At 46.6% G+C, this 25,089-nt stretch overlaps 1 protein-coding gene and 1 non-coding gene across 3 annotated transcripts; one reads left to right on the top strand and one right to left on the bottom strand.

Annotated features, from left to right (window-relative positions):
• The first annotated feature begins 623 nt into the window (after positions 1-623).
• Positions 624-23,489, top strand: CD34 (CD34 molecule). Of its 2 annotated transcripts, none has more exons than XM_053915951.2 (8): positions 624-931; positions 10,729-10,911; positions 11,536-11,789; positions 12,766-12,846; positions 21,131-21,281; positions 21,529-21,581; positions 21,902-22,066; positions 22,724-22,858. In XM_053915951.2, the coding sequence occupies exons 1-8, from the start codon at positions 853-855 to the stop codon at positions 22,736-22,738; spliced, it is 981 nt and encodes a 326-aa protein (XP_053771926.1). In that variant the 5' UTR covers positions 624-852; the 3' UTR covers positions 22,739-22,858. The 2 variants fall into 2 exon arrangements, with proteins under 2 accessions (XP_053771926.1, XP_053771925.1); XM_053915950.2 differs by lacking the exon at positions 22,724-22,858 and adding an exon at positions 22,865-23,489 and having other exon boundaries at positions 638-931.
• Positions 10,516-10,621, bottom strand: LOC112299126 (U6 spliceosomal RNA). The gene has a single exon (XR_002974217.1). It is a non-coding gene; the product is annotated as a U6 spliceosomal RNA (small nuclear RNA).
• Positions 23,490-25,089: the final 1,600 nt, after the last annotated feature.

The following is a 25,089-nucleotide window of genomic DNA, read 5'->3' as shown; positions in this document are numbered from 1 at the left end:
TTCTGATGGGAGAGCAGGGTGAAGCCCCTAGAGTCTGTGATCCAGGGCTCGGCAGAGGATGCCTGGAGAAAAGCATCTAGGTACTAAGGGAGTCCTTTGTTTTCATGATGACGGTGACAATTAGAATGTAACCATGTGGGAACATAGGGGTGGTCTCAGGAAAAACCCTTCGAAAGAGCACAAATAGACCTTGCAGGAAAAATTGGGGAGAAAAATTGACAAGGATAATGTGGATGGGAAAAATGCATAATTACAATCATTTTTGTGTCCTTCTCACTCATTATGCTTCATTATCATACAGCGCAGTCTCCAGGTGACTATCATCAAATACATCAGACTGGACTCGCGCTATGTTTTATCTAATTAGCGAAATGTTCACACTTGTAAACTCATGTCCTCACAGCAGATTCCTTCTGCAAGACTGTTCTCAGCTTAAAATTTTAAAATAAAGAAAAAATATTTATATAAATGGACCTTGTGCTGGCCACCCGCAAGGCTGACACAAAGGGGTTAAAAGTTAAGTGGATGTTGCGTTTGAAAAAGTAAGATGGGGCCTCTACATAAAGTTGAACAAGGCATCTGGGGCCCCCACAAACCTCCACCTTTTTTGGCCTCGAAGGCGGCAACCCTAGCCTCCCTCCCAACGTCCTCCGCCTTTGGGACTAAGCAGGGAAGCTCACGTTAGTGGCAGCCAAGGAGAGGGGCCGGCCTTGCCAGGACTAAAGAGGGAGGGGAGGGGAAAAGCAAGAATCGCCCACCCCGATCCCTGGCGGAGGGGCGGGAGCAGCGGGTCCCCGACCGAGCGAACAGTGTCTTGGGCTCTGTGCATCTCTCTGGAGCGGCGCGGGAAGGATGCTGGGCCGCAGGAGCGCGCGCGCGGAGCGCGGGATGCCGCGGGGCTGGACTGCGCTCTGCCTGCTGAGTCTGCTGCGTGAGTACCCGCTGCGCGCGCGCGCGGCCCGCCGGGCTGGGCCGGGAGGGTCGCCGGTCGTCCGGAGGCCGAGCGAGTTCAGCCAGCTACACCGAGGAAAGGGACCTCTGTCTCAACTCACGCCCCCTCGCCCATGGCAGCTCCAGGCTTTGGTGGGACAAGGGCCGTGTGAACGGCTCGGCCCCTCACCTGTGAATCGGCGGCGGGGGGAGGGCCAGAGAAGGCGACAACGCGGGTAGTGTGAACTAGCCCAGGTGTTAACCCGCCGCTAGCCCTAGGCGTTCCGGAGTCGGACAGTGCGACTCGCTGGAGTCGTCTCTAATATAAATTGCTTTGAAGGTGCCAGTGTCTCTTCGTGTTACCTAAGGAACGGAGTGCAAAGTTGGAGAGGGGAGGAGAGAAGCAGCAAAGTTTTGTGGCTGGTGGTTGATTCAGAAAACCGGAGCGTCGTGGGGAAGGGGGCCAGGAGTCCACAGACCACCAAGCCAGAAATGGACATTGAAGGAAAGGGAGCAAAGCCAAACAGGGACGAGGCCCAACAAGTAGGCTGAGTTGGGTGACCAGGGGAGTTTGGAATGGAGAGCAATCCGTGCAAAAATCCTTGCATTTAGGATCACAAAGCCAAGTCACTACTCGCTCTTCCGACACCCACACCCCTTGCACTGGAGAGAAGGTGGTGGTGGATGGAGTTTGTTCTCTGGGCTGCCTCCCTCTCCCACCACAACTCCTCTACCTGGCACCAACTCAAGACTGTTAGCTTTGGGGCTTTCTTTCCCTGCCCCTTCCAAGTTCTAGAAGTAGTGGACAGGTCAGAAGACGAGTGGGTGCTCCTCCTCATCCACAATGATCTTAACTTCTTAAGTTCTTGCTCTCACTTTGGTTTACGAAAAAAAAAGGCACTCAATAAATATTTATTCCTTATTGCTTTCATTTAGGAACAAAATTCTTGAACACATTTCATTGCACATAGAAGGTTTTAAACATTGTAAGTTGTTCTCTCTTTTGCTCAAGATTTTGCTTCCAGCCCTCTAGGGTTCCCAATTCCCTTCTCTTACTGAAGGCCACCCAGCATGGACCCACAGAGTAGTCCGAGCCAGCCAGCTAGGCCTCTTTGCTCTCACCCTCCTCTGCTGTCCCTCTTTGGGTCCACCCAGTTGGAGAACAACTCACTCCCAGCTGGGGGAAGCTCTAAGTTGGGCTCTGGCTTGACCTCTTTGGCAGCTCCAGACTTGCCCTTTGGGACAGGGAAAAAGCTGTCACTGAGGTGTGGAAGCCCTAGAAAGGGGAACTCCCTTGGGTGCTAGATTGCACCCTCATATGAGGGGTGAGTTGATCAGAGGCTCTGATGTCAATCAGATGCTTCTCTCTGCTTTGACTACACAGCTTGGGATGGTGACCTGGTCCTGGGCCCAGCAAGGCCCACCCTTTCCTTATTTCCTCAGCTGGCTGGTCTCAGCCTCCCTGCAGCAGTGGGGTGGGGGGAGCAACTTAACCTCTTCACAACCTCAGGTTGATATGTTGAGAATTTCAGTATCTCAACTTGTGGGGGTGAGGAAGGGATGGGTCCCTATTCTCAATCTTGCCAGACTGGTAGTCCAGTTTGTCAGCTCTATGCCTTCCTTGAGAACTTTCTAGGGTGTGTGTTTTTTCAATACCAGCAGTCTTTTTCTGTCCTGGGATATATCGTAGAGTAAATGAAATGAGTGACTGTGCCTTGAAATGTTAACAAAGGGACATTGCAGAAATTCTGTGCTGTTATTACTGTGAAATTTGGGGCAGAAAGGGGTTCTGTGGTTTTCTCGTCACTTATCCCGACACAGAGCTTTGTTCTAGGAAGTTCTTTTTTCTGTCCCTGTGAGAAGTTGGCATGGGGAGGGGCATAGCAGCCAACCAAAAGTAGACTTTTTTAGTTGGCAATGGGGTGGCTCTGGGTGGTGACCAGAATCAGGGTGGCAATGAGAGGCCATCAGCTGGGAAGAGGAGACTTTGAGGTCATTAAGGAACCTCATTTGTCATACTCACTGTTTCCTCCAAGCCCTCCATGGCCTGTTCTTCTGATCTCCCCAATGACACCCCCCAATCCCACCCCTTCACATTCCTCTTCTTCCTTTTGGTCCTGCTGTGCATGCAGACCCCACACCCATATCCTGTCTGGGGCTACATGTAAGAGGGGAAAAAAGAAAAGGAAAAAGAATTTTATCAGATATTTTCCAGAGGAGAGAGGACTCCACCCTTTGAATCTCTGCCACATGGCGACTGAGGAGGATCAGCCTTGGGGACCTCTGACTAACTCAGAGGCCCCCAGTCCTCTGGCTTATAGGGCCAACCCTGTTGGCACAACCTTTGCAAATGCAAGTATTCAGCAGCATTCCCCTTTGACTGACAAAACGAGCCACAGGGCGTCTTTTTCTTATCCGTTTGGCTCCACCTCCCGGGAGCCTCATTCACTTGTCCTCATCTTCATCCCCTGAGTCTTTGTCTTCAAACACTCAGGGCAAAGAGTGCCAAACTGCAGCAGATAAACTCCTGCTCAGTCTTACAAAAGCAAATAAAAGGGAGGAACAAATTCCACTCCTTATGGTCTCACTGCCTGATTTCCTTTAGACCCTGGGCAGACAAGCCTGGGCTGACTTTCAGGGCTGGATGGTGACCAAGCTCCACCCTCAGGGTGCCTGGGCCTCCCTCTCTCATTGACTTTGCTTGATCTAACTAAATGGCCCGAGTGTGGAGAACTGAAAATGTGAAGGTATGGAAACAGAACAAAAACACCACCTTCCGGAAGAAAATGCTCAGAGTCGCCAGGCCATAATTTCCATATTTTTCTGGGCTTTGACTTCTCTAATGAGAACATTTTCTTCCCTCCTCAGCAAAGAAATAAAAACACATATCTATGACTTTTAGTCCCAAGGGCCCCAACTTTGCTGAAGAGAAGGATGCGTGCATCTTGGGAGGAGGAGAGACGGACAAGTAGGGATGCATCCTAGGACCTACAGCCAGAGCCCACCTGGGAATGAACCACTCCCCTTCAGGTGTAAATAAAGGAAAAGTTCTCTGGCTTAATTAGAAAGTCTTCTCTTTGTTGATTTGGGGTGGGGGAACCCTGAAGAACCTATAACTGATGCCTCCCAGGGGAGCAGCATGTCTAGGTGGCCAGTCCCAATGTTTGAGAAAATTCCTTAAATAGTCTTTGGATGACAACACCTAGACCCCTGAACAAACTTTGGATGTACCATTCAACAAGAGGTTGAATTGCTGAGCATGATCAAAGTGGAACTTTGTCTTTGATGGGCCCAAGAGGCCAAAGGCTGAAGGACTCCAGACCCTGAGAAGATAGAGAGAGGAAGGGAGGTTCCTGGAACGGCAGAGGGACAGTGGTGAGTGGAAGGTGGAAAAGACCTGGCTAGGAGAAAGTCCTTATGGCATGGGTGTTAAACACAGTCGTGTCTAGAATTTCAAAAATTATGTCATCTTCTCTTCTGGGCTGTGCCTGCGGTCTGCCTCCAGGCTCTCAAACCTTCGGTAAGCACATACGAGCCCTGCACTAGCAGTCCTCTGGGAGGATAAAAGAATGGGTGCTTGGCTAGCTCACAAGGAAAACCACGAACTGCTGCGGCCTGAGGACGGGGAGGCCCAGAGCTCCATCCAGGAGTCAGGGGCAACCAGAAAAAGAGAAGAAGAGGTGCCTGGGAGAAATGCAGGCCCCAGAGAAAACTCAGGATATTGGGGTTCCGTAGTAAGTGAGTGGGGTCCAAGATACACCATTTGACTAGTAAAGGGAAATCTAAGCACATTGAGCACATTCAGGGCACAGAAAGTTGGTTTACACTCATGCTTCAGCTTAACCTCTGACACACAGGAAGACATCAGCCTAGTTCTTTGTTCTAATTCTACCAGGTCCAAACTCCCTGAGACCCACAACAAAGATGCTTCCTGGATGCTCCCAGGAAAGATGGCAGCTCACTGTCTCCCAGAGTAGTTCATTCCATTTTTTAAAAACTAACCCCATTGTTTTTAGCTTTTTTTTTGTTCTGCAGTAAAATTAGTCTTCCTATAACTTCTAGTCATTAATTCTAATTCTATTGTTTCTATTAATTCACAGAATTGTTCTTCTCTTTCTTCATGGCAAACCTTAAGGAACTTTCTAGTCAAAGCACTAGATTATAAATTCCTTGAGGACAGGAATTTATTCATTTATATAATCCTCACCCTAGGATATGTTTATTGATTTTAGAGAGAGAGAGAGAGAGAAGGAGAAGCATCTATGTGAGGGAGAAACATTAATCGGTTATCTCCTGTAGGTACCCTAACCAGGGATTGAACCCACAACGTAGGGATGTGCCCTGACCAGGAATCAAACCCCAACATTTGGTGTACCAGCTAGCATTCCAACCAACTGAGACACCTGGCCAGGTTGAGGACAGGGATATATTTAAATTCTAATGACACCCACACCTAATAGTAGGAAGGAATCTTCTCTTAGTTTGTGCTTCCCACAGCACTGACCATGGTCCTTTGCATATCACTGGTACTTATGAAAAAATAAGAATGAATAAACAAGTGCAATGTACCTTGAACAAGTTATTTATTCTCCCTTCCCAAATTCTTCTTTTCTAGATCAGAGGTCAGAAAACTTTTATCGTAAAGAGCCAGATAGTAAATATTTTAGACTCCCAAGGCATGGTGGTCTCTGATGCATATCCTACTTTATTTTATGTTGCAACACTCTCGACAAATAAAAGCACTTTTAGTTCACTGGCCCTACAATAAACAGCCCGCAGGTGGGATTTGGTTCACCACCTGCAGCTGCCAACCCCTGATCTAGATGAAATAGCACTAGGCTCTCAAACATATGACTTGGTTTCTGGAACTCTCCTAATTCTGGTTATCTTCTTATGGACACTCCCTAATTTAATAAATTTCCTCTCAACATATAGCATCGAATGAGACCCCTCTACCTCAACGTGGTTGTTGTGAATAGGCCTGATGCAGTCGCCACTCATTCCACGTGTTTATTCCGAACTCAGAGGACTGTGCTAAGCTCCCTGAGTAAAACAAATGAGTAGAAGAGATGGTTCTGGCACTGAAGAAATGTATAATGGAACTGAAGTGACAAGCTCTGTGTGCAGGAAACAGCATACATGATTTGTGCTAGATAAGTGATGCAGGGACGTGTGTTAAGGTCTTGGGGAAGCAGACGGAAAGGGGCCGGCACTGCAGATAACCACTGTTTCTTGAGTGTTTACCAGACAAACTGCTTTACACCCCTTATCTTTTTTATTCCTCAAAACAACTAGGAAGTAGGGACTATCGTTATCACTGTTTTACAGGTGAGGTTTAAACAGTGGAAGAGGACCCCCAAGGCCACGCTGCTAGAGCGTGGTAGGGAAGGAGCCCTTCCCTCCCTCATGGCTAACTAGCAGAGCCTGAGCTCTTGTTTCCAGGCTCTGCCATCTTGTCAGCACAGGCTGGGGGTCCCAGAGAGGCCGAAATGTTTCTTCTTCCTATACTGCATCTCTACAGGCTAAAACACCCAGGAACTCCTCCAAGAAACTCCTCTCAGGCCGAGGGCTAGAATTAAAACGGATAGGCAGAGTGGGGCTGACTGGCTAGGAGATCAGAAAACAACACCAGTAAAAAAATAAAATTAAGGGTCTATGAAAAGCAAGACCAACTACAGGAAAACCCAGTCTCTGAAAGTACGGAAATGGAGTTATTTAGGTAGTAGACCTTTCTGAATTGCTGAGGATTTGTAGCCTCCCCCGACCCCCACCTAAAAGAGTAACAGTATCTTCAATATGCTAGTTGTAGGTAGAAATCTTATAAGAATGTATTTAATGAGACACTGCTTCCTTAAGTATACCAAAAAAAGAGAGGACTTTAACCTTTGTGACTCAGATGTATCATGCAAATAATTTGGTCATTGTGACATTGGAATACTTATTGAGGTGTGCATATTTGTTTACTCCTACCACAAATGATTCCAGACTTGTGTGGGTTTTGATACTCATGTATGTTTTTCATTTATTTCTGTTCCTTCGTTTTTAGCTGCTGCTTTTCCTTATTGTTTGTCTAAGAGACTCTTTCTAATTTTTAGCTTCAGCTAGTATATCAGATAACCAAGCTTGATAGCACTATGTGTAAAACAAGAATAATTGTAACTCTGTGTAAGTATCTGCAAGTTAAATGGAAGAATTTTACCACATAAATTGTGTGGCATCTGTTTTGGCTTCTCAGGATCCTCATTTTGCTAACTTCCTGAGACCTTGTCTTCTCCCCTTGCTCCAAGTTCAGGAGCTGAGATCAAATCAGGTACCTAGGGTTAAATTGGGTTCTTAGGGAGACACAGTCAATAAAGATGGAATGAAAGGAAAACAAGAGAAGAGAGCCTTTCCTTCTGTTTTAAGTTGTACTATCATGTGGTCTGCTGCGTTTAGCGTGAGGGCTGTGCCTTCGGTCTAGAGTGGAATGGAGTGCAGGTTTCATCAGTCATGTTTTAGAATCTGACTGGGGGCTGCTATTCCTGCCCTGCAGAGTAGGGGATCAGAAGTTCAGAAGAAGAAAGGTCAGGTTTGAACGTTTAATGCCATGGATATGTGTGGGAAGTGGTATTAAAAAGACGTCTGTAGCCCATCTTAATTCATATAAAGGTCATTTCTTCAAGATCCCAGTCTCTCCATGGGAATGAACTCTTTAAAGGAGGCCCTAGAGGTTGTGAAACCAAGAGACTCCCTCACTGATTTTGTAGCAGATAGACCAGGACTGTCTCCCAGGGCCCTGCCGTAGTGTCTTCTATCCCTACACCAGCTTATACATGCCCACACTCAACCTTGCCTTTCTGCCCTCCCCCTCTGTCCAGTGTCTTTAGTCTCAGAAGCTTCCCCAAGGACATGGATCTGAGGTTGGGGTCCCCTTGTCATTTGCAGATGGATCCTGCTACAAGTTCCTCAGTGCTTGGCTGAACGGTGGGTGGGAGGAGGCTGCTGCAGCTGGGAGCCCGACCCTAGTGGGTTGGTACCTGGCCTGGGCCCAGGGTTGCTTCACTTTATCTGGCACAGGCACCTCTGTCCTCAGAACTAGCAGCAGGTCTCTCTCCACATCTGGAAAAGTTCAAAACTCGTTGTCTGGGTGAAGGAGGCCCTGGGGGAGGGGGTTCAAAAGCATGACATCACGTCAGCCAGGCCCCGCTTCCTTTGGGAAGAGAAAAGGGCTGGGCCAGGCTGGGCCAGATGGGATTCCCAGGAATTGATGTATTAAGGGAAAGAAGAGGAAAGGGTGGGCAGGAAGAGTGATGTCAAGAGGGAGTTCCAGGGGTGCCTTGGAATGGTACCTTGAGGGGATGACCCTTCAGTTCGGTTCCTACCACCTGCCCCTACAGGGAATCCAAACCTTCGGGCCAGATTGTTGACAGGACCCAATTTAAGGGCAGAAGACAGAATGTACTTCCCCATCTACTTTATTTTGTTACACTCACCCCCTGCCTAAGGCAGACAAGAGTGCCTCCTTTTGTCTCCAGAGTGTGGAGGGTGCATACTGGTCCTTAGCAGTTTAGCCTCCCTGACCCTGTACTTAATTAAGAGTCAGCTAAACCTCTGTGGCCCTATCGCCCCTCGCCCTGCATGAACTATGGCTTTCCCTCTCTGCCCAAACCCTGGGGATCCAGGTTCTCATGTCTAACATGGAGACAGCAATATTACTTGTCCTCCTGCTCACCTGCCACATAATATTAACACCAATTGTTGCCTCACCCTTAATGTCAATTTTGCAGCAGGTTGGGGGGCATGTATGGGATAGTGAGACTTGTTACCACCTAGGGGAGACATTCTTGGCCCAGGTTAACTGCTTTGAAACTGAAGACTCACTCCCCTCTTGTTGCTGAGGGAAAGGGTAGGTGTCATTTTACATTGCTTTTTACCTGGAAACCTGTGAAAAAGAAACACCTTGCTCTCAGTCAGAAAAACTTAGAGACAAGCCTTAGGGATCCTCAAGTGCTTTTTCTTGAGGCTGGTACTGCTGGGTGTGAGCTCTGGATATCAAGTCCACCTCTAGCATTTATAGGGTTCAAGCCAAGAGAACAGTGGAGGCCCACATACTGTATGTCTGAGTACTTCAAAATTATAAAGCAGGCCAATTAACTGATAGATAAAATATCTTCTATTCTCAGACCTTGAAAATCATATCTTCACAGACACCTGAAAGGCCAGGTTTGAATTGGAGACTCTCACAGCCCTGGAATTCAGTTCCACAATATGGCTGAGCAGGAAGAGATAGCCCTTGGCCCCCACCCACACCCTCTTTCCTTCTTCTTAACCATGACTCTGGCCCACACCATAAGGGATCCTGCATGCACATAAGGTATACCCCACCTACATGCTTATGCTCTAACCCCTCTCCCTGCAGAGAGACACCCCTTGGCTGCCCTTGGGCCTTGGAGGTGCACGCTCTGGAACTACAGTTCACCCTCGGAAGGATGGGCTGGGGGAAAAGGCACATGAAGGACCTCAAGTGAGCAACACGTTCCCGGCCTTCTGGTCCCCAGCATATGAGCTGGAAGAAAGGATACCTCCCTGTTGGCTCCATGGACTCCTCATGTTTTGGGGAAGGGCGGGCAGGAGGAGGAACAGAGTGTAGGCTCTAAGGATCAGGGTCCAGGCAGGAAGCTGTTCCTCCCTGGGTCTAAGGATGGCACCGCTGGGTACCCCAGGAAACATGGAAGGTCAAGGACCTTTGTGAAGATCTGCCAAGAGCAACTAGATCCAGGAACACTGTATTATAGCACTTTAACATTTATCTCATTGTCTCTCCCAAGAACCTATATAAGGAAGACCCCATACTTTAGATACTCATAAACAGACACACGCACGCAACACAATTGCAGAGTTACTGGCAGAGCCAACATTTAGCTCTTTCTCCTCCTAATACATCTGTGGAGAAAGCAGGCCTGACGTTCTCTAGTTCATCAGCAGGATTTCTAGGGCAGAGCTTTCTGAAAGAAACCTTGGGGTTGCTTGCTGCAGTTCTTCAGCCAGAGGAAAGCAGATCAGATTTGAAGGCCAGGCAGGAAAGAATGAGGAAAGAATGAGGGGAGTTTGGGAATGGGAAAACCTAGGAAGAAGGGAAGATTTTTAAGGGGATTGGATACGGAATGGTGTGGACCTAATGATTATTCCGAGAATTAACATGGTGGATGGAGAGTGACAAAAAGGGAGGACACATTAAAAAGGGGAAAGAGGTACATTTTAGACCTTTGCAATATTGTTCCAGGTATAATTTGGTATTTTAATATTTTACTTAACATGTTGTGAACAAAGGCTCGCATACTCATGCTGCTATAGTTTTCCCATAATTTTTTATTTGTAATGATTATGGCATCTTAGGTGCATATGCCGTTTATCCTACTGTAATTCATTTAGTCATTTGCAACTTCTCCCTCCTGTAGATAATCCTCCTTTAGATAATACCACCCCAGACACTTGGTGCATACAAGCTTTTCCTTACCTATTTCCTTACGGAGAATCTAATAGTGGGAAGTTAGTTGCCTGTCCAGGAGGATGTTCTTGTTGCTGTCGCCTTCCCAGGGGAGGCAGGAGATGTTCTGAAGCTTCACAGATTTGCGTGTCATCCTTGTGCAGGGGCCATGCTGATTGATCTCTGTCATTCCAGTTTTTGTATATGTGCTGCCAAAGTGAGCACAAGATCTTCTAGATGGATTCTACTGGAAGTCAAGAAATTGAATCAGGTGATGTCATAAGGCTCCAGGACAATTTAGATTCTGACTTCTCCTCCTTGTTTCCCCACAGCCTCTGGATTCACAAACACAGATAACTCGACAACTATTTCCACAGCGTCACCTACTTCAAAAATATTGTCAGTCGTTTCTACAAATGTGTCCAACCAGGAAACCATAACACCAAGTACTTTTGAAAGTACCGCCTTGTACACTGTCTCCCAGGACAGTGGTGGGACCACAGAAGCCATCTCAGGTAAAAAGCGTTTGTCTTGGGCCCTCAAAGGATGCTGCTGGTGCCTGGGTAAAGCATTAGGACATTCGCAGACCACCCTTCCTGCCCCTGCCTGCCCCCGTAGACGGAAACGTAAGAGTCCCTTGTAATAATGGCTTGGGCATTGTGTTTAGGATTCCTTGAAGTAAGTTCTAGAGAATTCTTCCTACAGAGACAGTTTTCTCAGGCCAGGGCCTCGGCAGCTGATCCTGATCAGTAATGAGTTCAGCTGAATGATAAAATAAGGATTAGATGAGAACTCCCTAGACCTCTGACCTCTTCTAAATGAAGGTATGTACAGATTCAAATTGGGGGTCTTTGACTTCTCTAGAGTGGACTAATATCCCGTTAAGTTTCAGAATCCTAAGGGCAGCTCTAGTACATTCTAGATGAAGGCTATGGCTCCAACAGCTGGCTTGAAATGAGTTTGGTAAGGGTTAGGACATGAAGTAACTCTTAAATCCCCCAAATCCCTTTTCTGGGTTGAAGTCCATGCCTATGTCATTATCTATAAAGTCTTCACTCAAGACAGTAAACTGAGATGTGTGTGCATGTGTGTTTATGCAAATGTGCCCAAATGCACACTGGTGTTTGGGTCTTTTCCAGAGACTACAGTCAACTTCACATCTACCTCTGGGACCACCCCCATTCTTGGAACCACAAACTCCTCTCTCCAGACACAGACCTCTTCAGTCATCACAGTGTCTTCCACCCCAGCCAACCTTTCCACTTCAGCAATGACCTTGGAGCCCAGCATGTCACCTGGAAATATTTCAGACTCCCTATACAGTAGCACCAGTCCTGTGACATTTCCCACTAAACCTTATACATCATTTTCTCCTACCCCACGTACCATCAAGGTGGGTGAATTAGGCCAAAAATAGCAGATTGCCCCTTCACTTCATATGTATACAAGCTCTCTGCTCCCTTAACCTGTCCTCATCCCAATTAATGAGGTTTGAGTAGTTAAGAATTAGCACGAAAAACATGCAGCTTAAATATTACTGGAAGGGGCAGAAAGGGGAACGGGGGGATGGAATAAGGTGGCGAGGCTGACCTATGCCATGGAAATTGCATTTCTAAGGAGTACAGGATAAAGGGAATTCTCTGAGATCCAGGGATTTTTTTTTTAGTACCGCCTGATCTGGGCTCTGATCAGGGTACCATTCCCCTTTGGCCATATTTGGACAACATCTTCCATTTAATGGGGCTGTTTTTCCCAAAATATTGAGGACAAATACCATTTCCTCTGTGGGAGAGGGTCTGGTGGTTATGCCAGGCATCTAGAGGCAGAGAGGAACTGAGTAGAACAGGGATAGTGCGCTTCTGTGGAACCTCGGGGCAAGCATTTAGGGGCCTGCCTGGTTTCAGTTTTTTAAAGGAGCCAGAAAAGGAATTTGTAGAGTCCTAGGGGCCAGGAGGAAAATGAAGGTCACCTGGATCTTCCCAGCCATCCCATAATCTGTTTGCCTATATTGGTGGCAGTACTGCAAGTAAATAATACACTGGAGGAAAAGCAGCCCCAATGGGATAAGATCCTGTCCTCTCCCATCTCTGCACCACCCAAGCCAATGTTTATCAAGTTTGCAAATACCTACTTGCCTGCAAGCCCAGGCTAGCAACAAAGGTTTTAATTATCTACTGGGGATAGGAGGTAAGGTGGAGGAAGAGAGTATGACTATTATAAAGCGCTAGCCCCCTAACAAATTAAAAATTTTCCTTCTCTCTAAAATCTCTTGAGAAAGAACGTCACAGAAATCAAACTGGAAAAGAGGTGGGGAACATATGAGAGCCAGAAATGCTGGCTTATTTATTTTGCTTGTGTTTTAATACAAGGGAGAAATCAAATGTTCTGGAGTCAAAGAAGTGAAACTGACCCAAGCTATCTGCCTGGAACTAAATGAGACCTCCAGCTGTGTAAGTCGAGCTCCCCGCGCCCCCCTCCCATTCCTTCCCCGTCCCTCTCCCCCCACAATCCCCTTTGCAGCCTCCTTAAGCCATTTCTGACTATAAGATTTTGGTGGGGTGTTGGGGGAGCTTAGGGTCAGGCTACTCAAAAACCCACCTTTGGGTTTAGGGAGTCAGAGGCCCCATCTGGTGGACAAAGAAGGCAAAGACAATTTTATTTAAATTTAGTAGTCACTTTTTAATCTCTTCTGTAAATACATTTAATATAAATAGTCATATTTCAGTTTGTTTTTATGTTAGGAAAGTCCTTCATGAAATATAAAAGTCACCTAAAATATTAATTCCTTTGTTATATTTATTTACATATAACTTTAGTCCTTGTAGAATTTCTTTTTCTGTAATGTTCTATTTTCCATATAACCATTTTCCTAACGTTATTTCTTTCTTTGTTGACAGAATGCTTCCTTTAGCTCGTCTTATTCTGATATTTCACAGGACATATTCTTGACATATTTTATTTGTTCAGTTAGTCTTTTTTTTTGCCTATTTTAAAAATTTGTAAAAATTTTGTTTTTTAATTTGTCTTTTATTGTATTTTTTTCCATTACCATTTATCCCCCCCTTATGTGCCCCTCCCCCACAATCACCAGACCGTTGCGCATGTCCACGAGCCCTTTCTGCTTTTTGCTCCATCCCGCCACCCCCCAGCCATGTCCCTCACAGCTGTCAGGCTGCTCCCTTGAGATGAGTCTGTCTCCAATTTGCTTGTTAGTTCAGTGTGTTCATTAGATTCCACACAGGAGTGAAATCACATGGTATTTGTCTTTCTCCCACTGGCGTATTTCACTCAGCATAATGTTCTCCATGTCCATCTGTGTTGTCGCAAAGGGTAAAATTTTCTTCTTTTTTACTGCCCAGCAGTATTCCATTGTGTCAGTGTCCCATGGTTGTTTTATCCACTCATCTACCGATGGACACTTGGGCTGCTTGCACATTTTGGCGATTGTAGATAATGCTGCTATGACCATAGGGGTGCTTAAATGGAACACTTTTGCACTGTTGGTGGGACTGCACATTGGTGCAGCCACTGTGGAAAGCAGTATGGAGATACCTCAAAAAATTAAAAATGGATCACCTTATGACCCAGCGATTCCATTTCTGGGAGTGTGTCCAAAGAAACCCAAAATACTAAGCCTATTTTAAATTTTTAAAAATTATTGTACTTTTACATTATAATACTTTTAATATCTAGCCAGGCAGGTCTTTGCTCATTACACTATAAAAAGTGAAAAGTATTTTTTATCTATTCTTTTAGAAAAACTTTAGGAACATCTTGTCAAGATAAAAAAACATTAAAATTTTAATTAGAACCAGTCTAAAATTCCTTCATTTTTTTCTGGTCTTCTCTTGGATTGTTCAGCATCTTGATTTTTTAGTTAAAAAAAACATCTTTTATCAGTTTTATAAATTTCTTAAGGTTATTTCTAATATATACTTTTCATCATGTATTCTAATTGATTATTGCTGGTATATTAAAAACCTAACAAAGTTTTGAATATTTATCTTGAGGTTGGTCATTTTGTTTTACTTGCTTATTAATTCCAGGAGCTTTTTAGCTGATTCTTTTCTGTTTTTAAGTTATTATGTTATCTTCCACAAGATGTTGTTTCTCTCTCCTTTTTAGTAGTTATGCCGCTTGTTTCAGTTTCATGTCTTATTGCATTGGGAAGACCATCCAGCACAGTGTTAACTTTTAATGATGATGGCAGACTTCCTTGCTTTGTTTCAGTAAATCCAGTTTCCTGACAGTAATAAGGCTCTGGATGGAGGATGGAATGGCAATAAGAATGGTATTTACTCACAAAAAAACATTTTCTTACAAGCTGAGAATTTGCTTAAGGGAGCCATATACGTGATGAGTGACATACGTAGACTGGAAAAGGGCTAGGAAAAACTCTTCCGTAGAGGGCACTAAGTTACTTATTTTGTCCGTTCTGACTACTGATATCTACCTGTGATTACCGGCTGAGGGACTCTGACTCACAGATCTTTTAAAATTATACCTAAGAGAATTATTTAACTTAGGACTTTTAAAAACAAAAGAAGTTGTGAAGACATAGGTTCACACAATGGAACAAATAAGTGCAATTTGCAAAATAATTGACTTAGATGTGAATATAAAATGCACAAGTAATATTTCATGTGTTTCTGATGCTGACTTTCAACCCTACTCACTTTTTTTCAAATGCCAAACACTTTGCTAATTATAGCTAAGGGGAAAAAAATCTCTCTCTCTCTTTTCCCTGCCGTCTTGGTTGAGCACTTATTTTCCTGTGTATTACATGGGTCTCTGCCAGAATGCTCATTCTTTGTATCAAAGATTTAGAGCTAGTTGCATAGCCTTCTAGGTGTCTGGCCATTGCTCTTCAAGTTCACATTTAGCCAGGGTCATCACACAAGACAAGTGCCAGAAACTTATTGCTACTCCAGAAGTAACTCCTCTTACGTTGCTATTGGCCTCTTTCACCCCGTGGTCTTTACTGTCTAATCTGTCCTGTGGCGTAGCTGAGTAGGTCTGCACTCTCCTCTGAGACTCAGGGGAGAACAGGAGATCTACATTGGGAGTGTCAATGTAGAAGGAGAACAGCTCCCCTAACATCATAAAGAAGGCTTCTGCTCTGCCTGCAATGAATCAACTCTGGTAGCACCTGTCTAATGCTATTGTTTCCTTGGTCGTTCCACCACTACTGATCCCCTTTTCTTCTTGAGGTCCCCTCTTCCCCAGACCCCAAGCAGCAGTGCCTCCTATGTCTCCGCAAGGTCATTCTTCCTCAGTCAGCCATCCTCGTTCCAGACTTTTTGGCCACAGCTCTTGTTTGTGTCCCAGGTTCCCTTTTCTTGAGTCCTACATAATTGTCTGCTGATTGGTCTGCTCCAAAGGCTGAGTGGTGCAGTGTTAATTTTCCTTAGGTTGCATTTGTGCTTTTGGTGTCAGAAGGCGTTAAGGTACTTGTTCTAACCGTGGGAAACTTAGGCCCTCCTCACAGCCTAATGAGAAGCATGAGGGTTTGGATTCCCCTAACATCATGTCCCAAGTACTTATGGAATGTCAGCCTGCAACTATATTCCCAGAAAAGAAATACTCATGCATTATTCTCAGCTAACCAGACACTCATTCTGCACTGGTACACTGAGTATCCAACATGTTAGCTCTCGCTATGTGGACCCTTCAGACCTGTCTTCTGTACGTGCGTTCTGTAGGCATTTGTATCCCAGCCGCTCTTCACTTGCTCCCCATCCTTCATCCCTAGGCAGACATCACCTATATCATCCAGGGAGAGGTGGGGCAATTCCACAGTCTTCTCAGGCACCTGGTACCCCATCTCAGAACCCTCACGGCAGTACATGTCACTCCAAGTCTGACTTTCATTTTCTCTGCTGCAACATCAGGTTAATTAAGTTTCTGTGGCTGTGGTTTCTCAAATTGTTTCCAAAATGTGCGATTACTTTAGTCTCTTATGGCATGCCCATTTGTCCAAAGGAATCCACTGAAAAAAAATTTTAATGGCAGTAAAATACATATACCAAATACAAATACATACAGTAAAATACTCAACCATTTTTAAATGCATAGTTCAGCCGTGTTAAGTAGATTCACATTGTTGAGAAGCCAGTCTTCAGAACTCTTTTCATCTTCGAGAACTAAAACTCTACACCCATTAAACAATTCCCCACGTTCCCCTCCTCCTAGCCCCTGGCAACCACTATTCAATTTTCTATCGCTATGAATTTTATTACTCTAGGCATGTCACATGTGTGGAATCATACAGTATGTATCTTTTTATGACTGGCTTATATCAATTAGCATAGTGCCCTCAAGTGTCATCCATGTTGTAACATGTGTAAGAATTTCCTTCCTTTTTAAGACTGAGTAATTTTCCATTGCGTGCATATACTACATTTTGTTTATCCATTCACCCGCTGATGGACACTTGGGTTGCTTCCACATTTTGGCTATATCTTGAGTAATGCTGTTGTGAACATGAGTTCACAAATCCATCTTCAATGCCCTGATTTCATTTCTTTTGGTTATATACCCAGCAGTGGAATTGCTGGGTCATATGATAATTCTATCTTTAAGTAGAATTTATATTTTCTATAATAGCTGCACCATTTTACATTCCCATCAACAGTGCAAAAGGGTTCCAATTTCTTCACACCCTTGTTATTTTCTGGTTTTGGTTTTTGTTGGGGTTTTTTTGATAGTAGCCATCCTAATGGGCATGAAGTGGTATTTGATTGCAGTTTGGGTTGGCATTTCTTAATGATTAAAGATGTTGAACTTCTTTTTATGTGTTTATTGGCCATTTGTATACCTTATTGGAGAAATGTCCATTTAAGTCCTTTACCCACCAATATGGTTTTTAGAACTACCTTTCTTTAGAGTCACCTCTGTTTGTCTGCAGAGGTTTTTATTTGTTTGGCCAGCTCAGATCACCCTTCTTCTGTCACACTGACTTCATCTGAGGCAGACTGCCTCCAGCCTCCACATCATAGCCCCCAGCCCACACCTTCCCTGCCCTATGCCCAAGCACTAAAGGTCAGTTTTCACGCAGAAAAAATAACTTACAGACCTAGGACTGATGAAGACAGCGTGTGTCTTGGAAAGAGCCTAAAATCTGGGGACAGCCTAACTTCTCACCCTTGATCCACTGCCCACTTGTTATGGGACTTTTAGCAGGTCCTTTAATTAGGTTAGAACCTATTTGAACACAGAGGTTTACCTATGTTGTCAAACTCACACTAAAGGAGATAAAGTTATTTAGAAAGGGGAGGGAAGAGAGAGAGAAAGTGAGTTTGAGAGATTCAGCATTGGGAAATATCTTAAAGATCATTTAGAAAAATACTTGTCCTTCTCTCCCCATTTTGATGTTTAACATACTTCTTCAACATGTTGAGAGTCTGCAAAGTTTGAGGGTGCTACTCTGGAAAGGTTGGATGGTTTTATTATTGCGGTTATTATTTTTACAAAGTAACTTGTGTGAGGAGGTAGAGTTAGGGGCTCGCAAACCTGATTCTCATGAGCAAAACAGCAACTCTGTGGCTTCCTCCTGCCCACTCTCCCGTGATGTCTGCCCACGGCCTCTCTTGGGGGAGGATGTTTATTTCAAGCATCCGGAGAAGCATTGTGCTTTGTTCAGGACCCACCTGCTCCTCCCCAGGCCCAAACACAATTCACTGATGCTGCTGGAATCCAGAGTGGGAGGCTGGCTGCTGTTATTCCCTTGAATTTAGTCCAAGAACTAAGCAAGGAGCGGAGGGACTCCATGTGAAGGCCAAACCAGTTGGGATGTTAGGTTGAACAACAATGCACTGAGCTCTTTTGTTTATTTGGTGCTATGCTTAGTTGAGTCTGGGTTCCAAATTATGTAATAGGCACCTGCTCTCAACATTAGGGAGTCTTACAGTCTAGTCAGAGAGGAATGGCAATAACAGTAAGGCAGAGTAGGATGGAACATCAACATGTGGATTCTAGATGCTATAGGATGTAAGGTATTGATTGCTATTATTACTAGTAATAATAATTACTATTTTAGTGCCATTTTTCCAGTGCCCATGGAGTTTCAAACTCCTTGTTGGGCACTCTTCACACAACACCTCCTTACTCACCTCAACAGCTCAGTCTTCAGTGTTTTAAGGGTTTTAAGGACCCTGACACTCAGACCGGCTGCATGACATGCAAGGGATCTAGTGAAGAGCAGAGCAAAGGCTGGTGCCCATTCTGAAGGGGCGGGGAGGGGGCAGGCCCAGCTTCATGGAAGAGGTGGGATTTGAGTGGATTCTTGAGGGATGGGAATCCAAGGGAGAAGGCAGTGTTCTCCCTGCTGCTGTGTTGTGACAGTCGCAGGCTCTCATGCCCCTGAGCTTCCTCATGGTGGTGCCTCCAATCAAAGGCCTCTCCCTACCAGTTTCTTCTGTACACTTTCTTCAAAGCCTATATTGAGATGCTTCTGATAACACCAAACCAGCTGTGTGCTCACCCTCCTTTGAATGTCAAGCATCTTGTTTTGGTTTTAGAGAGAGGGGGAGGGAGGGAGAAATAAAGGGAGAGAAACATCGATTGGTTGCCTCCCATATGTGCCCCGACGGGGGACCAAACCCACAACCCAGGCATGTGCCCTGACCAGAAATTGAATTGGTGACCTTTCGCTTTGCGGGACGACGCCCAACCCACCAAGCCACCCTGGTCAGGGCAATGTCATAGCATCTTAGTTGTACCTTTCCTTGGTAAACTAGCTCTGTGACCTCTTGGTCTCTTTATGCCTCAGTTTCTTCATCTATAAAATGGGGAGGATGAGAGTACCCATTCATAGGGTTATGTGAGGTGTAAATTAATCAACATGTGTAAAACACTTAAAACAGTACCTGAGACATGGTAAACTTTGTTTACTTCCATTGCCATGCACACAAACTGAGAGCTTGGACATGTAGAATTCATGCCCCCACCCCACACACACACACAACATGAGACACACGCAGAGGTTTTCACACCGTGTCTTATACTCAGGGCTTGCTAAACGGCAGAACAGCTGACTCTGATTGAGGTGCAGCTTCTTAGGACTCAGTGGATTGAAGAAGGTGCCATTTTGTTCGGCTTGCTTTGGTATATAGGAGCCCTGCTCCTGTGCCCCTCTCACGAAGGAGACACATTCCAATCAGAGATGTGTCAGAAGCCCAGTCATCCAGGCAGGACTTCCCTCCTTTTCACTGAGAAGGCATGTGCCAGGGAGGGCTAGTGCTCAGGCGAAAGCCGTGTACAGGTCTCCGAAGGGAAACAGGCCTAGAGAGGAGGGAGGGTGCTGATTGTATCCAGTATAGAGTCCAGATACCCATGGCAAATGCTGTTTTAAAAAGCCAGATTTTTCCAGAAGCAGAGCCTGTATCCAAGGACTTAACAAGGGACACCTGCAGAATTAATGCATTTCCTGAGGGGTGAAGCAGCAGTGGCCTGAGAATTCATTTCTCTAAGACCTCAGCGCCTGGCGGCCTTCCAAGGCTACCGCTGGACTCACCTCTCCGTGACACGGAGGTTAGCTAGCCCTGCTCTCCTGGCCTCATCCAAGCCCAGTGAGTTTCACTCAGCTCCCTACAATTCCAGCTGATGGAAGAAACCTGGGGCCTGAGGCCAATCTTGACCTTGCTGTGTGCGAGAGCAAAGGAGTCTGGGTTTTCCTGCCTTGGGCCACAGCGGTAGGAAAATACCCAGGCGGCTTTCCAAGCTGGGAGGGCCCTCTGGCCTTGCCACAGAAGTAGTCCTGCCTGCAAACAGGAAGCTTTCTCCTCCACGTAGGCTCAGTTCTGATGGCCCTCACATGCCCCCGCAGTTTCCCTCCCCCCCCCACGGGAAAGTTGTCAGAGCTGTTCAGGCATTTCCTCCTCAACCATCTGCCATCCGGACAGAGGGGAGAGTCTTGGTTTCTGTTCCTTGCCTGTGCAGGGGAGGCCGCTCTGATTGGAGGCTGCTGGAATAAATCCTGCAAGGTTCAAGAACAGGGTGTTGGAAGGGCACAGCCAGTGCCCTTTCCTGGAACTCAGTGTTGAAGAGTTACTAGAGTTTGTCTTCTGAGACTGAGTTCCCAAGCAGGACGCAGTAGGTACAGTATAGGCCAGTCAGCAACCTGGAGGAAGATCTATGACCCCAAAAGCATGGGTTCTATGCTTTTAATGGGAAAAGGGGATGGAAGACTATGAAAAAAGACCGTATCTGTTTGAGCCATGATCTTTGTGAGACCCCTTGGAAAGTAAGAGGGAAGGGACCCAGGATCTGTGAAGTCTACAGTCAAGAATTTGGTCTCCACTCCTCACCTCTTTGCTTTTCTCCTAACATTTGGGACTGCTGTAACCTAGAAACAAAGCATTTTCTCCTCGGCATTGCACGAGTAATACTTTTTTGTTATTGCTAATCTCTTTTGAATTTAACTTGAATAGTATATGGGGGCATGGACAATCCTTAGATAAGATGGTATAGTATTTCATAAATTTGTTCTCTGGCATCTTACAGCTAAGACACTCATGGATATATGTTTTGGTACTGAGAAACTTTTAAGTGTTTTTTCTTATTGTGTGCCTGCATACAAATAGTTCACAGTATTTTTTTTTTTCCAGCTGGAATTTTAGAAAAAGAACCCTTCTTGTGGAGGATTTAACCGGAATCATTGTTGAGACTCTGGGTGCATCTCTTGCTTGTCATTTTTTTTTATTTCTTGCTTATCATTTTTCTCTCTCTTCCTAGGAGGACTTCAAGAAGGAAAATGGAGAGGAACTAATCCAAGTCCTGTGTGGGAAGGATCAGGCTGAGGCTGGGGCCAGGGTATGCTCCTTGCTCCTTGCACAGTCAGAGGTGAGGCCTCACTGCCTGCTGCTGGTCTTGGCCAACAGAACAGGTAAGGGGCAAGTCTGTCTGGGGGCTAGGAAGGGAGTAGGGCTGAGGCTAGAGGATGCTGGGTGGAAATCAGGCATCTTAGCTCAGAGAGTGCAGGTGCTGGGGAGCCGGGCTGGGCTGACTTTAAGAGAGGCCCTCCTGAGATGAACCAGTTGGCCATAGGAGCATCTTCTGAAACAGCTTAGGAGGATAGAGCAGGATGAGCTTGTTCAGCTTCTAGATTCAGCACCCCCTGTTTCTAATTCTAGAACTTTTCAGCAAGCTCCAACTTCTGAAAAATCACCAGTCTGACCTGAGAAAGGTAAGTTCTCTAAGATGAGGAGTCAGGGGCACTTACTGGAGTAGGGGAGAAAATAATGACCTTCTCCAGATCTGCCCTTCCTTCTTCTCCACCCTTCTCCAACAATCTTTACCTTTCTATGCTTGAACCCACATTTTATAGTGCAACTTAATTAAGAGATGTCAGTCCTAAATCCTGTTTTAGAAAATCCCTGAGGTCAATGTCTTCTTGTGTTTTGTCATTGTTTGGTCACACACAGAGGTCTGGTGTGGGTTGGACTCCTTTCTAGAACCCACATTCTACAAGTGACTAGGTTGTCTTTTCTGTGTCTCCTCTTCAAGCGGGGGATCCAAGGCTTCACTGAACAAAGTGTTGGGAGCCACCAGAGTCATTCCCGTAAGACCCTGATTGCTCTGGTCACCTCGGGGATCCTGCTGGCTGTCTTGGGTACCACAGGCTATTTCCTGATGAACCGCCGCAGTTGGAGCCCCACAGGAGAAAGGCTGGTTAGTTCTGGGGCCCAGGCCAAAGGAAATGAGGAAGAGAGTGGTTTTCTGGGGAGGTCCAGGAATGTTGTTATGTTGGGCTGGGGGGGGGGGGCGGGGAGAAATCCTGGAAAAGGCCCTTCTGTGCCTTTATGTAGAGATATGCATGTGTGCACGTACCATGTCCTTGGATGAGTCAAAGCAATATACAGGGTGGGGCAAAAGTAGGCTTACAGTTGTTTGTATGGAAAATAATACAGTAATTAATACATAATAATACAAAAATAAACTCTGTGTTTCGTGTACTCACAACTGTCAGCCTACTTTGCCCACGTTGTGTCCTGGCCCACCTCACTGTGGTAACGGATAGTGCATGTCATAGGGTTATTATTTGCACTGGGATAGTTCATCTGGGGACAACCAGAACAGGCTGCTAAAGCAGCCACTTATTTGCGAACATGAAATGGCCATGGGCACCACTTGGCTCACAAGGGGGCATGTGGAGGGAAAACCAATGTTTGAAGGGTTCTGGATGAGGAAGGCCAAGGCTGGGGCTTGACTCATGGTCTCTGGCCTGGGGAGGTTATACGCCCTGGGACTGCCTGGTTTCTGATGGGAGCTGGCTGTTCAGCTGCGGTGGCATGGTGTGGTTCCTCTCCTCTGTCCTTTCTCCTCTAGGAGCTGGAACCCTGACTGCTCTTCGGAAAGAAGGAGTCTGTCTGCACATGCAGCTACATCCCCCCTCCTCCCTTTCTTCCCCCACCAGTGTCTCACTCCCCTGCTTACCAGATAATGCTCCTTTATTTATGCACCGTCTAGGGCGAAGACCCTTATTACACGGAGAACGGTGGAGGCCAGGGCTATAGCTCAGGCCCTGGGGCCTCCCCTGAGGCTCAGGGAAAGGCCAGTGTCAACCGAGGGGCTCAGGAGAACGGGACCGGCCAGGCCACATCCAGAAACGGCCATTCAGCGAGACAACACATGGTGGCTGATACCGAATTGTGACTCAGCTGGGTGGGACAAGGCTGGGCAATATCCAGGAAGGAGGTCCTCCCTGCATCTGGCCACAGGCGGCCTCCCTGCTGGAGGTGTCATCCTTTGCCTTCTACCCTTTGCCACTGCACATCCCGCCACCCCCAAGGCCATTCCTGGGGCCCTGCACTGCACCATAGAGGGGTTCTCTCCACCTTGGGGAGAGGCAGGTAACCCTGCCCTTTACACATTCAGCTTCCTGAACCCAGACTCTGGTCTTCCAAAGGACCCTCACCGCAAGCCACCTCTTCTGTAGGTGACCCAGGTCCTCATTTTTGTTTTTTTTTCCAGAGGGGTAAACAGGGATCCTGATTTCAATGACGGTTGGAAATAGCAATTTCCAGAGATAGGAAGATCGGGTGGATTTTTTTTTTTTCTGAATAAAAAATGGTGTGTAAATACTGTAATTAAACTGATGGTGAAACACATTTTTTCTGTGGCTGTGACCGAGCTGGGTGTGTCTGACTGCCAGAGCGGTCTGTGTCTCCATCAGATCTGACTGGAATGTTCAGTGGTGTAGTAGGGAGGGCCCAGCCAGGGAAGAGCTGGGACCATCTCAGGGAACACAGGTACCCACCAGGACGCTGCCCCTGGGGATAAGTCTACCAACTACTCCCCTCTCTGAGGGGAGACTGGGGATGCTCACAGGGAAGCTGGCCACCTCGAGTCTTAGAAAGGCAGGCCCCAATGCAGCAGGGCCTTCAGGATGGGGAATGGTGTGTTGAGGGTGAAGGAGCCATACCCTTCGTGAATGCCTTTCCGAGAAGAGGTGCGTTTTGGTGACTGTATGCAAAATATGCAAAACAATAGAAAGGAGCTAGGCCCATGCACCCTCTATTATCCCACCTTCCCCTGCCCCTAGCTGGGAGTGGAATGGAACCGTGGGGAGAGAGTAGGTGTCCAGTGCAGGACTCCAGGACAGGTGGTCTCCACCATCAGCATGAGACAGAGGGGTGAGCAGGGGGTGGCCAGTGCAGGACTCCAGGATGGGTGGTCTCCACCATCAGCATGAGACAGAGGGGTGAGCAGGGGGTAGCCAGTGCAGGACTCCAGGATGGGTGGTCTCTACCATCAGCATGAACAGAGGGGGTGAGCCTAACTGCGAAATCCATGGGCACACCACTGCCCCCCTTGCCCAGACATCCCACCCCCACCTCAGACCATAGGAAGTGGGGGAGGCTGAGTTGCCGGACACAACTGAGTAGCTTCAGGAAACGCTCCCAAGTGTGTCAACAGTGGCAGAGGCAGTTGGGGCCAAACAAAGGATCCTTCCATTCTTATCTAACCAGAGCCAGACCTTTCCCTTGAGCACTGCCCCACCTCCTCTTCCCCCTGGCTTTCTCCAACTGCCCTAACCAGAGGTTCCTCCCCAGAGGAGGGGACCGATCGAGAGCCTTACACAGAACACGAAGGCTGACTGTGGGCCTTGGAGAAGGGAAAGGTGGTAATAAGAAAAGAGGAGTCAGTCTGGCCTTCATTTGTTTAGTCACACGTCCTGACATGAGAGTGTCCAGATGAGGGTCTGGCCAGTTAGGAGTGGCAGGGAGAAGGGGTGGGTACAGGGAACAGGCTCCCAGGAAACATGAGAGGAGGAGAAAAGGCAACTGAGTCTTTGAAAGGCCTCCAGCCTCAGGCCCAGCCACCTAAATGGTATTTTACCCCAAGTTTGTCAGAGTGCACAAGCTTTGGGAAGAAGGTGTGTGTGTGTGTGTGTGTGTGTGTGTGTTTGAGGGTTGGGGTAGGGTGGCAGCTAGTTCTCTTCCACTGCAGGACTGCTTGCACTGAAGGGTCTCACAAACTTTCCCCTTTGGCCTAAGCATCCTGGTGCAACAATGGCTCCACCTGCTGGCCCTGCTGGGCTCCTACTGCTCAGCTTCAGCTCAGCTGCCTCCATGTTGGGTTTCTGACCCCTGCCACTTCACCCTTGAACAGCCTAGTGCAGTTGATCTCACATGTGAAGCTCACTTACAGAAAACCCCTGCTGGAGAGGACTTCAAATAGACATTCAGCTC

Source organism: Desmodus rotundus, chromosome 12, assembly GCF_022682495.2.
Source record: "Desmodus rotundus isolate HL8 chromosome 12, HLdesRot8A.1, whole genome shotgun sequence".
Lineage (NCBI taxonomy): Eukaryota > Metazoa > Chordata > Mammalia > Chiroptera > Phyllostomidae > Desmodus > Desmodus rotundus.
Note: the sequence above shows the minus strand (reverse complement) of the source record. Positions and strands in the feature narration are given on the sequence as shown.